The sequence below is a fragment of the Helicoverpa zea genome, chromosome 29, assembly GCF_022581195.2.
Source record: "Helicoverpa zea isolate HzStark_Cry1AcR chromosome 29, ilHelZeax1.1, whole genome shotgun sequence".
Taxonomy (NCBI): domain Eukaryota; kingdom Metazoa; phylum Arthropoda; class Insecta; order Lepidoptera; family Noctuidae; genus Helicoverpa; species Helicoverpa zea.
Genome location: NC_061480.1, coordinates 3204197 through 3218476, shown reverse-complemented (window position 1 = coordinate 3218476; position 14280 = coordinate 3204197). Strand labels below are relative to the sequence as shown.

The 14280-nt window shown below is 38.3% G+C and overlaps 1 protein-coding gene across 1 annotated transcript; it reads left to right on the top strand.

Annotated features, from left to right (window-relative positions):
* The first annotated feature begins 4745 nt into the window (after window positions 1-4745).
* LOC124644126 lies at window positions 4746-9063 on the top strand. Its single transcript, XM_047183350.1, has 3 exons — window positions 4746-6093; window positions 6888-7081; window positions 8414-9063. Exons 1-3 carry the CDS (start codon window positions 4876-4878, stop codon window positions 8511-8513), a joined length of 1512 nt encoding a protein of 503 aa, XP_047039306.1. The 5' UTR covers window positions 4746-4875; the 3' UTR covers window positions 8514-9063.
* Window positions 9064-14280: the final 5217 nt, after the last annotated feature.

The window sequence follows — 14280 nt, the reverse complement described above, 5'->3', positions numbered from 1 at the left end:
TCATAATATCCATTTATGGGAGTTAATTGGTATTATTTATATACCGATAATGTAACACAATATATCAGGGATTTTAATTAATTACTTTGGGTTCTAAATCATGATTAAACTTCATATTTTGGTGGTAATGAACGAGAAATTTAAATGGTATAATTAAATCCAGTTTTATAGAGATTATGATTTGATGAATATTGTTAAAAAGTGGTCAAATAATCCCGATATTGTAATATTTATTTTAATTACAAAATAGTGTAATTATTTTTGTAATTTAACTAGGTGCTCTCATTTATTTTAAGTTAAGAGGACGAATTGGAATTTTTGGCGCCAAGGATCTCAATTTTTCTCAGTAAATACAAAACGGATCAAAACAAAACTTGGTTACCTGAAAGTTCATGATATAAACCTTATTTTGTTACACGTCAAAACATGATTAGGTAACTTTTATAACAGAGAAAAATATATCAAACATACCTCTTTTTAAAAAGAGATTCACATATTATGGGCAAACGGGACCGATTTAAGCCTCTTAACTTTTTTAGTAGTTGAGTATATACAGATACCGGCACGGATATTGGGCTCTCGGCGGAAGAGTGGGGATCGCTTTGCGCACCCGTACGCATAAGGCAATAAGGCAGTAAATCGCTTCTGCGCAGGTGAAGGTCATGGCCCGATATCCGTGCCGATAACTGTACATACTCTTTAAAATTGTAGAAGGAATTTTTATCAAATTATCATTTCTAAATAATAAAATTACAAAACCATTTTGTCGCTTACGACTTTTAGTTATAAGCTAGCGCGCGTGTTGTTATCCTCGCCCCGCTCAGACGCTCCGACCCCTCTTGGCGCCTTAGATGCGCGTGCCGGTTATGGAATTATTGTTGACCAATTCGTCGCCTTAATATTAATATATTATAGTTCGGCCATTCAGAGAATGCGTTCCTGACACGTCGCGATTGAACTGACGACGTAACTACATTCATTGATTATTGATATAATAATGTTGTTTTAATGCTCCTCAATTGTTAAAACGGTAAACAACCAGCAAAAATATTTTTATCGTAACTGCAACGCCATTGCAAAGTTACGTCGTCAGTTCAATCGCGACGTGTCAGGAACGCATTCTCTGAATGGCCGAACTATAGTAGAGATGTGTAAGAGTACTTTTTTCAGCAATTGTTTTAAGGTGCGTTTTGGATACGGCATGTGCGGTCGGCAACTGTCGTTGAAAACGTACCTTTACTATATTTTTTTTCGCTTTTATAATTAAAATGTTTAATGGATACTTTTGATATTTATGGGTGCGATAAATTATCATTTATTAACAGTACATTTATCAATAGTAAATAATATAAATTTTGATTTATATAACTTTTTTTATATAAAACTTACTGCCATTATTGAAATAGCTTTTTTAAGACTTAGGCAAAAATAAGTAAAAAAAAGAGATGAAAGAAATAGAGATTTTGCTTGAAATTTTAATAATTAAGTACGAATAGGAACTAAAGTAAACGGAAAAATAAAGTTACTACTTATTTTATATTGGTGAGAGCTTCTTCCCACCCCAGAGAGTAACACACATTAGAATTCACAATAATATTTATTTAGGAGAAAATTATAAATACATTTTCATGAAAGCACAATGACATGACACATCACAGACAACACATTTTTATATATGTTTCTTTTTAAGTACTCCAAATTCAAATTGATTAATAGGCCAGTAGGCCGACAAGTAGTAATAATTGAAACTTTAACATTTTACAGTTGTAAGTTGCTTCTGTTAGTTCTAAAAAAATCGTAAGTTTTTTTTATAAATATTAAAATTTTAACCAAAATCTTATTAGGAGGGATCTAATTCTCATTTTCTTTATATATATATATAACAATACATACAATGAGCCCTTGTATAAATTATGTTATTCACACCTTCAATCAAAAATATTGTTAAATAATGAATAATGATTTTGTTTGTAACATTTTTGAAAAAAAAGATTTTTGGTGTCAATTTCAAAATAAAAGAAAAAAGTACTCATATCTCTACATCCTACTTTATCTTAGTTTAATTTATTATACTTGACCGGTTTTTTGTAATCTATATATCTCGTCCTCGCCTCGTTGGTCTAGCTGTCGCAAGTGCGGCTGCTGAGCACGAGGTCTCGGGTTCGATTCCCGAGTCGGGCCGAAATCGCTTTGTGGGTTTTAGAAGACTTTCACAAAGCAGCCCGGAGCCTGGAAGTTGGTGATTGATACACCCGTGCATCGGAGAGCACGTAAATGTCGGTCCTGCGCCTGATCTCTCTCCGGTCGTGTCGGATTACCGTCCCATCGGGCTATGAGAGTTAAGGAATAGTGAGTGCACCTGTGTCTGCGCAAATGCTCGTGCACTATAATATGTCCTGCGTAGTTGGCTAATCTCCTTACGTGAGAACAGCCGTCGTAGCCGATAATCGGCTAGGAGGACATCATCATCATCATCATTTATTTAGAAAACTGAATATTAACCCGGGGCTGAAATATGTTGTATTTTAGTTACTAATATCATCATCATCATCAGGCTTTGTATTGGGCTGCGGCCTCCTCTCACACGGAGAAGGATTGAGCATTAATCACCACGCTTGATCAATGCGGGTTGGCGATTTCAGACTATATAGTCCAGGTTTCCTCAAGATGTTTTCCTTCACCTTTACTCAGGTAAGAGGCTAGTGGTTAAAGAACCAACCTCTCAAGCATGAGTGCGTTCGATTCCAGGTCAGGCAAGTACCAATGCAACTTTTCTAAGTTTGTATGTACTTTCTAAGTATATCTTGGACACTAATGGCTGAAAAAAAGGTGAAGGAAAACATCTTGAGGAAACCTGGACTATAAAGTCTGAAATCAGCAACCCGCATTGAGCAAGCGTGGTGATTAATGCTCAATCCTTTTCCGTGTGAGAGGAGGCCGCAGCACAGCGGACGATAAAAAGGATGTAACAATTTTACTCAGGCAATGTGACAAGGCACCCGAACGCCTCGTTAGTTGTAGTAAGTGATCCCGGCTACCGCACGTTGCTTGAGCTACAAGAAGGCGCCTGACCTACCAGCCTTATGTCATCTCCGATATCTTTCTTTCCTCGCGAAACTTTTACTGTCATATTAGGCTAGGCGCTGATTGCAACTTTTCGTCACCGTGACTTTTTGTCACTTAGTCAAGTGCAATGAAAACTATACTGAGTGCGCTCATTATGGTGACGTGATAAGACGGTGACAAATAGTTGCAGCAGCAGGCAATGCCGGAGTGACGTGACAGTCACTCGCGTACACGTACGTACATTACAATGGGAGTCCGCTCACTGGTGACTTTTTGTCACTCAGCCGGCATACAAAAATGAACGCGATTTGTCACCCAAGAACAGATTCAGTGAGCGCACCGTGGGTGACAGCCGGTGACAGTGACAAAAAGTCACGGTGACGAAAAGTTGCAATCAGCGCCTAGCCTTATACTTATTACAATGTTTTTAAACAAATTCGTACTTAACCCATATTTTATGTCTTGTTATATTTCATTCAGTCGTAAAATTGTCGTCAAGTGAACTATTTCTGATAAAAACTAATGTAGAACGCCATTTTTATTACCGTTTTGTGTTTTTATTGCTTTTTTATTTTGTTATTGTGTAAAATTACTTGTGATTTGAGAAAAAATGCATACTGTGTATAATGATGATGATAATAATTTTGGAAAAAAAAAGTTTATTTTATGTTATAAAAAACTGGTCGACTTGATTACTTTTTAAGCTATATTTTACTTATAATTTTATATTTTTAATTCGCATTTATTTTTATGTTTCGTATTAAAAAATCGAATGGCAATCTAGCTATAAGTGAAATCCTTTTATATGAGTATTATTATAAAATCATTTATTTAAATTATTATTTAAGTTTAATTTTTAAGGACTTTTGTTGCACAACTGTGTTATATGTGCTTATAGTTATTTTTTCCTAAAATGTATTACCTATTATTCTCAGATATTTTTAATAAATCAATATATTTTATTTAATATTTGTTTTATTTCTTTATGGAAAATTTACGTTAGATTTACTCAATCTTATCTAATGTTATAAAAGAGGATTTTTTGTTTGTTTATAATCTAAACGCTCCGGAACCACTAAACCATTGCGAAAAGTTCTTTCACTGTTGGGAAGCTACATTATCCCCGGGTGACTAACCTAGATTATATTTGATCCCGGTACAGGCAGTAGTTCCAACTGGTCGCGGGTGAAACCTCGGGCTCGTTATAAAATAATAAAATATTGCGCGACGCGGGTTCGATTCCCGTGTATCTTACTTATATTATAAATGTGAAAGTTTGTGAGAATGTATGGATGTATGTTTGTTATTCAATCACGCAAAAACGGCTGGACCGATTTGATTTAAATTCGGTATGTAGATAGGTGATACCCTGGATTAACACATAGGCTACTTTTTATCAACACACCACGCGGGCGAAGCCGCTGGCGGAAGCTAGTATTCTATACTCATATTAAGTACAAAGTTGAAGAGTTTGTTTAAAAATGCGTTAATCTCAGAAACTACTGTACCGTATTCAAACATTTCATTGTTAACACATTTATCACGAAAGGCTATGGGCTACTAAGTTAAATAAGTAACTACCTATCAAACTTCGAATTTCATACCTAGGAAGGCGCAGAAAAAAAGCTAATCTGAAATAGCCCTTACACCCCACCAAGGCAAGACCTTTTCAAAAAAAAACAACGCTGGCAACTCAAAAAACTCACCGTAACCATGACAACGCCACAAAACAACAAAAGACAGTTTACCAACACGCGTGACGTTTTCCAAAATCACTTTTAACGTTTGATTTTTAGAAATAAAGTTAACATGTCGACTCTCAGTGGTTATGACGGCGACGCGGTCGGTTTTGACGCCGTGAAGTTGAGTAAACGCGAAGAAATTAACTCTTCGACGCAAACTACTGAATTTCAGGAATCCGGAGTTGGTTCACAGACAAACGAGTGCAAGGAAACTGGGAGTTTAGCTACAGCTGAAGACTTAAACGCTCAAGATGAGATTTTAAAAGAATATCCACCTCCAGGCTTGAACGAATTTCTAAAAAAAGTCGTGCCCAAAATGTTGGAACAGCTAGATCAAACTGAGAATGAATTGCCATATAATTCTTCAGATTCTGACGAGGAAGAAGTGTTGACAGCTACTCTCTTCCAGGAGATTAAGCTGACAGATTTGCCCGGCATTGGGGGTGGTGATGAATCCCGTTGTGTCATAGATATCTCTTGGAATCGCGGTGGGACTTCCGTGGCAGTTTCTATAGGCAAAAACCAGCATGAAAGCTGGTGCGTTGACGATGGTCTAATCAGAATTTTCACCATGAAACGCACGGCGGGTGATACTTTTGTAAGAAGCCTAGATTTGGCTGAAAAGACTTGTGTTACTAAGCTGAAGTATCATCCTACTGAGGCAGCCTTACTTGCTTACGGCACAACTTCAGGCGAAGTTATTCTATGTAACTTGAGGAACTTAGATGCGATTTTGCTGACATCCCCGGCCGGGGCTCATGGGTCTACTCGAGTAAACTGGCTTTACTGGGCTGATGCGACCTTAGCTAATACATTTCTGACCATGCACATTATGAATACTGGTAAACGACGTGGCGCATCCGACCACATCCTCATTTCTGGGGGATGCGATGGTACCGTCAACGTTTGGAGGGTAAACGCTACCCAAAAGGTCTTTGAAAACGTTATTTGCTACGCTATAAACGGTTCTAGGAACATGAATGCGCCGAATATCACGTGTTTTGACTTCATAAAGACTTATCCGTTACGGCCAAGCGATCAAAAAGTTCCAGATGATATTTTCGTCGTTGGAGCCTCATCAGGAATGTTTTACCTTTGCAAAACGAAGACTTACCAGCCTGTAGGGACTACGAAGACGGTGGATCCGGTATATGAGGTGTTCCAAGGTCATATGGCTTATGTTATCGATGTCGCATTCAGTTCTCATAAGCCGGGGATTTTCGTGTCCGCCTCCATTGATTCGGAGTTGAGGATTTATGATATTAATCAACCTAATCCTTTGAAGGTTTGTTGATACTCTTAAATATTTAATATATTTATACTAGGGGACGGTAACTGATTTTAAAGACCAGGTTTCCTCAAGATGTTTTTTTCCACCTTCACACAGTCATTTGTGTTCAGGATACCTTTCCGTATTTCGAAAGGCACGATAAATTGGTGGGTCCCGCCTGTCATTTGAAATCTTTAGCAGTTTTTAATGGTAGTCAGAAACTAGAATGTCCTAACAAGCCAAGGGGCAGGGCAAGGGCAAGGGGTAGATACAGGGTTGCTCGGGTAACTGGGTTGAGGAGGCAGTCGCTTCATGTGGCACACTGGTACTCAGCTGCATGCAGTTAGACTAGAAGCCGACCCAAACATATGTAGTTGATAGTTGGCTGGGCAGATTATGATGATGATGATCATCAGACTTCTTTTACTGTCCCTGTTTCCAATTTTATACTTTACCAGCCTTTCTACAATAACTTAAACATCTAATGAACACTTATCTAAAAATAGTGTGGCTGCAAAAAAGACCTTATTTCAACGTCATAGATTATTTCAACACATTTTTAGACAAGTGTTCAACAGACGTTTAAGTTTTTGTGGTACGACGGTACAAGTCCAGATTTCCTGAAGATGTTTTCCTTACTCAATCATTAGTGTCCAAGATACACATAAAAATTACTTATACCTTAGAAAAGTTATATCATCATTTTCCGAGCCGTTGGGAACTCGAACTATGTTGGGGTCGGCTTCCGGTTAGGAACGTAGGTAAGTAATCTTAAAAACGTGACATGACTAAATATAATCATCTTCCAGGTAATATGCCTCGATTCACCCATCTCCTGCGTCGCCTGGATGTCGAATAACCCGTGCGTGGTGCTCCTAGGGCTCGCCAAGCCTCAGGGTCAGCTGCTTCAAGTGTATAGCTTGAACAGTGGCCGGGTGCTACCGGTCGAAGGGTTGACAGGCACCGGGGGTGCTGTCACTAATATTACGGTTAATCATTGTGGGTGAGTAGGATTTGAGATAACACCATTTTTAACAATAAAGGTATTGACGGAGAATTATAAACTATTTATCCTACAAATATTGTGATGTGAAAATGTACTGATGTACATATGTTTGTCATTCTTTCACGCAAAAACGGACCGATTTGGTTTAAAGGAGATCACTCAAGTCTCGAACATTTTGTACCCAAAAATGAAAGTGCCGGCCAGAAGAAAAAAATAGTAGATTCTTATAGAGAATAATGCCCTGAAGATTTTTTACTATTACAAGAATTGTCTACAATTAACTCTTAGGCTGCTATTTGACTTTGAAAATACCAAAAAATCCCACAATGTTTGGATCATTACATTACGGCCCCAAACTGGAGAAGGCAGCCGCTGCCTTCAAACGACTCCTGCCCAACCTGGGAAGTCATCAAATGACCCGTCTCGCTATGGGGAAGTCAAACTCTTACTGACTAAAACCCATCATGGGGAAACCAGGGCCGCGGTAATTCTTTCGAACAATCCCGCAGCCTCTATAGGCCTTGTCCCTGCAAAAATATCGTACGATTCTTGTCGAGGATGCCCTGAAGATATTTTACTAAGTATTATAAGGAACGTCTTCGGTTAACCCTCAGACTGCTATTTGAGTTTAAAGTGTGAGAACCGTGAATAAAAAATGTCCCCCCCTCCTGCTACACCGAGGAGACTTACTGATTTAAACCCATCATGTTCCTTCTGATAATGTACCAGGGCCGAACATTGTGGGATTTTTTGGTATTTTCAATGTCAAATAGCAGCCTGGGGGTTAATTGTAGACAATTCTTGTGATAGTAAATAATCATCAGGGCATTATTCTCTACAAGAATCTACTATTTTTTTCTCCTGGCCGGCACTTTCAGTTTTGGGTACGAAATGAATGTTGTCCTTTGGTATGTACATAGGTGATGCCCTGGATTAACACATAGGCTACTCATAACTAACACACCACGCGGGCGAAGCCGCGAGCTGAAGCTAATATACTTATATAAAAAAGAGAAAAAAAAATTGTTTGTACTTACCCAAAAAGCTCCGTAAACTGATCCGATTTGAAAAATTCTTTCACTGTTGGAAAGCTACACTCTCCCCGAGTAACATAGGCATATATTTACACCAATATCCAACATAGGCATAGGCATATATTTTATCCCGGTACGGGCAGTAGATACCACGGGACGCGGGAAACCGCGGGGAAACAGCTAGTCTATACCTACAAAATATATAAAAAGATTAAACATGTTTTTCGTTTGCCCTGAAGGTTCCGAAACTACTGAAAAAAATTGAAAAATAACCCTTATTTTTTATATGTTGCAGTATTTGCCGCATAGCAGCGGGTGATGCGGACAGCAACCTGCACATTTGGGAGCTCCCCTCTCGTCGCATCTGGTTAACTCAGGAACACCTAGACTTTTAACTTTTTAACACCGATTGTTTTCGTACGATAAAACATTTTCCAGCGATTTACAGTTCCGAGTTCGTAATTTGTTGGTACGATCAGTTGTTACTATAGACAAAACAATTTATTTCTTGTTTATGGAAACTGGGCTATAGTGTCTGAACACATTACGATAAAACTCAGCATGACCTGCAAGCTCTGCTTGTCCGAAGTTAGCTACTAGTAACTCAACGATAGGACTTCAAAGTTTGAAATCGCCACGCCAATTTTTCTCTCCCTCCCTGTCGTATATGGTGATTAACGCTCATTCCTTCGGCTGCCCACCAACGTCTGATAAATCGGTGACCGATTTTTTGTAGGAGAAAAATAGAGCTCACCCAATAGTGCAACGCATACGCCCAAAAAGTCGGTCAGAACGTCGTATATAAAATCTGTCCTATTTTATCTGTCCTACTAAAAGTCGGAAGTGGATTTGCAGCCTTCTCTGTATGAGAAGAGGCCTCAGCACACAAATGGGACGGTAAAAAGGCTGATGATGATGATTATATTGAAGTTCGTTTATTGATTTTTACATTTTAAAATATTTAAATTAAAAAATAGATGGCCACCGATGTCGGGCACAGGGTCCAAGGTACCGGTGGTTAGGGTCCCAGTGACAGAAACCTCCTCACAATACGCGCCGTATCAAGGAGTACTGCCTTCTGAATCAGTCCCTTGATCCAGCCGCCTAACGAGAGCCTCCTGAGGTGTTGCTCGAGGCTCTTGGCTGTTAGACCATTGGCCGTAACATTGAAGTTACCATTATAGGTACTAAGTCGCTATATTCAGACCGGCAAACTTATGTGATGAAAACCACATATATTCCTATTTATTTACGACTGATTTTTAACGTTAGTATTGGTTATAGATACCTGTTTTAGTTATTATAATATAATATTATCTTTAATTTACATTTAGTTGTTTTTTTGTAAGAAAATAAAGAGAAATGTGAACATTTGGGTTTTTATTTATTTATAGGAATGAGAAACCAGCTAGACTAGAGTAAATCTTTAATTTATAAAACGGAAGAGTAAAGGCCTGAAACCTCAAAGGCCTGAGGCGTTACTTTTACTGTATGACATTACTTTGGTTTTCACTTTTGATGAAGAAATTGGCTGTAAGTAGGTAAATTGTCAAGCAACGAGTAGCCGCGAGCGTAGCGAGCAAGAATTTTTTCACTTGGATCATGTTAAAAATGGAAAATAATCAAAATGATCAATTAAAGAAAGCGAAGGCGACTTTTTTAGAACCTTTGCTTGTCAGTATCATGATACAATGGAACTTCTTTGTCAAACGGGTGTAATTTCATCGAAATTTCCTGGTGGTGGGGCGTCCCGCGGCGCCCCTGAGACCGAGGCGGCTGGGTTATTCGCATACCCTGCACCATAGGTTAAGACGGCCCTGTAGGTAACTATATATTATGGTAATATGTGATGTAGGATTTAAAATCAGGCAGCCGCCTGATTTTGCCGCCCGGGGCATGGGCCCCGGCTTGCCCCCCCTAGAACCGGGGCTGGAGGTACATACCGCGCGGGAGCAGCAGCATGCATCCCGAACATGAACAGTAATATTATCGCATACTCACTGGGTTTTCTCTGCCGCAGGTGGTAGCGAACACCGCTTAGGTCTGAACAGTAAAGGTATTACCGCATACCCACAGGGTTTTCTCTGCCGCAGACGGTAGCAAATAATACCGTTCTGAATAGGCCTTAAAGTACTGGGTGTCCCATAAGTCCTTTGAAATCTAAATTTCGAATAAAATTTATTTAAATAGTTTTAAGGTATGATTATATTTTGATTAGTTTTTTAGAATGTTATTTATAATTTGTCTACGCTATTGCATTAGGATAAGTTCCTGTAATAATAGTCGTAAGTTGATAATTGATAATAATAAATAAATAAAAAAAAAAAAACTGTACCTACCTGCAATAAACTTCTGCAATGCCGAAAAAAAAATGGCGCGCGGGAATGGCATGCGGGGTGCGGGGATAGCATCAACGGTCTTTCGGAATTCATTCGCCATTGAAAGTTTTACCGGAGCGGACCGTGGTTTTTGTGTGCTTGATTTTTATCACATCAATGATTCGGCCACCATTGCGCGCCGTAAAAGAGAGTATCGCAATTTGCGCTCGTTTAATGACTGTCCCAGTGTTCAAACGGTTAAAAATTGGGTTCAACAGTTCGAGGTGACTGGATCTACAATTTTATTTTGTTGAATAAACAACGATCGGGCCGCCCAAGGACATCACGGACGGAAGACAACATCGACGTAGTGCAAAGAGTCAGTTCGTGAAAATCCCACTCAATCCATTCGTAAGCGTTCCAATGCATTAAATACACTCAGATCGACGTTACAGCGGACTACAGACTACATTTTAAAGAAAGCTAAGAAATTACCATCCATAAAAAATTCAGTTAATACAGGAATAAAAAGATACGCCGCTCAATGGTGGCCGAATCATTGTTGTGATAAAACTCACGCACACAAAAACCACGGTCCGCTCCGGTAAAACTTTCAATGGCGAATGAATTCCCAAAGACCGTTGATGCTATCCCCGCACCCCGCATGGCATTCCCGCGCGCCATTTAAATTTTATTCGAAATTTAGATTTCAAAGGACTTTGGGACACCCAGTATATCTTAGACACCAATAACCGTGTGTCGGATGGAACGTTTAATTAAACTGTAGGTCCCGGCTGTCATTGAACATCCTTGGCAGTCGTTACGGTTAGTTAGAAGCCAGTAAGTCTGACACCTGTCTAACTAAGGGGTATTGGGTTGCCCGGGTAACTGGGTTGAGGAGGTCAGATAGGGCAGTCGCTACTTGTAAAGCACTGGTACTCAGTTACATCCGGTTAGACTGGAAGCCGACCACATAGTTGCCGTAGTCGCCGGAACATAGTTGAGAAAAGGGCTCGGAGAATGATGAGACCTGACTCAATAGACACGAATAAAAAAACATTTGTATATTTACATATTATTTATTATACAATATAATAACTATACATAGTGTTACAAGCCACACGAGTGATCCTCTCCGTAAGTACCTACACACAGCATTTAACATTATTTTACATACAAATGCTACTGCGTATAAATAATTCCATTAAATTAAGTAAATAATTTAAGTAGGTAACTGATATTTTTATTCAAACAGCTCGTTTTGATACAGAATTATTAACTGACACGACGTTAGACGATGCACGGCCTTCAAGCCACACCTCCGTGCCTGTCGGAGTGGGGAGCGTGAGGTTTTTTCGTTACGGAATTTCTGGATTTGGTCCCCGCGCTCAAGGCCTGCGATAGAAGCTATGCAATAGCTTAAAAAAAATAGTTTAAAAAACTAAAAAACAAACTAGTCATGTATTGTCATCAGAACTCAGAGCGTGTGCGAAATTTCATCCAAATCGAAGACCGGGAAGTGGGTCTAATTAAGATTCCAAAGGACAATGCCGGATTTTGTATGGACCCTGTCCCCACCCACCAACAGACTTGAAACTGGTGTCATCGGAAGCGCATCCTTCGATAGATCATGATTATCAAAACGATTTACTCCAAATGTATGGGGTTTTGGAAATACACGACATTTTAATATCCTTAATAATCAATAAACGTCAAGTTTGTTAACCAATTACTCGGAGTTGCGTGGACCGATTCTGATTATTTTTACCCGACTGCCAAAGAAGGAGGGTAATGTTTTTCGAGTGTATGTAAGTATGTATGTATGTCTGTTCCTTTGTGACCTCCTGTAGCCTAAACGGCTTGATGGATTTTGATGTATGAGGTATCGTTAGATTTGTCTTGATTACGGGAGTGTCATAGGATACATTTTATCCTAAAAGTCCCACGGGATATTTTTTCTAAATTTCCCTTTAAAAAAATATGTATGCGGTATCATTAGATTCATTTCAATCACGGGAGTAATAATTAATATAGGATACGTTTTTTCTCAAAATTCCCACGGGAACATGTTAATTCTGCGTCAACGCAAAGCAACTCATGCGTTAGCAAGCAAAAAGATAGGGCGTGGCCTGGCATGCGGCGCGCGGCGCGGTGCGGAGGGGGATATGCTCGAGTATACAGCCCGAATGCGGGCACACGCATAAGGGCACACGTCGTTGACGGTCTTCAGCAGTAATGACTCACCTAATTCTTTTTCTTCTTCACTACCAACAGTCCAGATTGGCGGTAAATTTATGTTGCGGAGTAACATCACTCGTAATCTAAAGCCAAATGTCGTCGAAATAATTTAAAATGGTACTTACATATACATAGTCTTCTACATCTACAACATTTTCGTTAAATAAAAACAGCTAAAAAGTTATAAATAAAAGAATTATTATTAAAAAAACAAAATACCCGACTGCACACTAAAAAAAGAGTAAAACAAGCCCCACAATAATATTTAATTTATAAATATTGATGGAAAGCATCGCAGGCGGGGACCACCTTGACCGCCACCAACGAAAATTCTGCTAAATGGTGCACAACCGAAATGACTATAAATAAGCCTCTGTTGGTCCCCGCCTGCGATGCTTTCCATCAATATTTATAAATTAAATATTATTGTGGGGCTTGTTTTACTCTTTTTTTAGTGTGCAGTCGGGTATTTTGTTTTTTTAATAATAATTCTTTTTTGTTTTAATGCAAAGAACGTGTCTCAACGTTAGTCCGATATAATTTTCATCGGGATCTTTTTAGCAACTTTTGAGTTATCACCGGTTAGAGTGATAATTGGTTTAATGATTTTGTATGGACCTTTACTGACTCCAACAGAGTTGAACCTAGTGTCATCAGAAGCGCCTTATCCGATAGATATTTTTTTACTGTGACGACATACTCTAAATGTTTGGGGTTTAATGAATTTTTTTTTTTTAAGTTATTCAAATCTCATAACTTTTTTTTTTTAATATGAACGTTTACATTGGATACATGAAGTAGGCTGCCGTTGTAAGACGACTAAAAAGTCACGGTGTATACCTACTAACCTAACCTAACGTTACGTTAATTGTGGATACTAAAATGTCGAATATTTCCAAAACCCCATACATTTGGCGTAAATCGTTATGATAGTCATGATCTATCAAAGGAGTCATGATCTATTCAAACCGATTATTTTAACCGATGATAACTAAAAAACTGCTTAAAAGATCTTGATGAAAATTACATTAGACTAACTTTGAGATAGATTCTTTAAAATAAAACTAAAAACATCAAAATCGGTCCACCCAACTCTGAGTAATTGGTTAACAAACTTGAAGTTAATTGATTATTAAGGATACTAAATTGTCTTATAGTTCCTAAACCCCATACTTTTGGAATGTGTCTCCATAATAAGAAATGATCTATTAAATGAGGCGCATCCAATGACACTACTTTCAAGTCTGTTGGTGGGTGGGGACGTTTTTAGGCATTGTCCTTTTCTTACATACATAGTTACAAGTGAAGCTAATATAAGCGTGTTAAAAATAATGCGATATTATTCGAAGTAATCGTAATCGAGCCCTCTGAGTATTCCCAAATTATGTGCATTGAAAAAAAACTTTTTTTTTTATCCTGAATTTATAGACTTATATCTGACCGATTTTCCGTCTTTTAGTTTTAAAAATAAATATTAATAGTAATTTACAGTAATTTTAACAAAGTTGTACTTACGAAAACATCTCAACATTTGCAGAGATTTAAAAAATAATCTAAAACTCTAAGCAAAGTTAAATGAGATTAAAATATACATTAAAACAAGTTA

Bases quoted from the DNA above. Each gene is read 5' to 3' on its own strand.
- LOC124644126 (XM_047183350.1), top strand. From the start codon at position 4,876: ATGTCGACTCTCAGTGGTTATGACGGCGACGCGGTCGGTTTTGACGCC. The intron at 6,094-6,887 runs GTTTGTTGATAC...ATCATCTTCCAG, and splicing joins ATCAACCTAATCCTTTGAAG to GTAATATGCCTCGATTCACC. The intron at 7,082-8,413 runs GTGAGTAGGATT...TATATGTTGCAG, and splicing joins ATTACGGTTAATCATTGTGG to TATTTGCCGCATAGCAGCGG.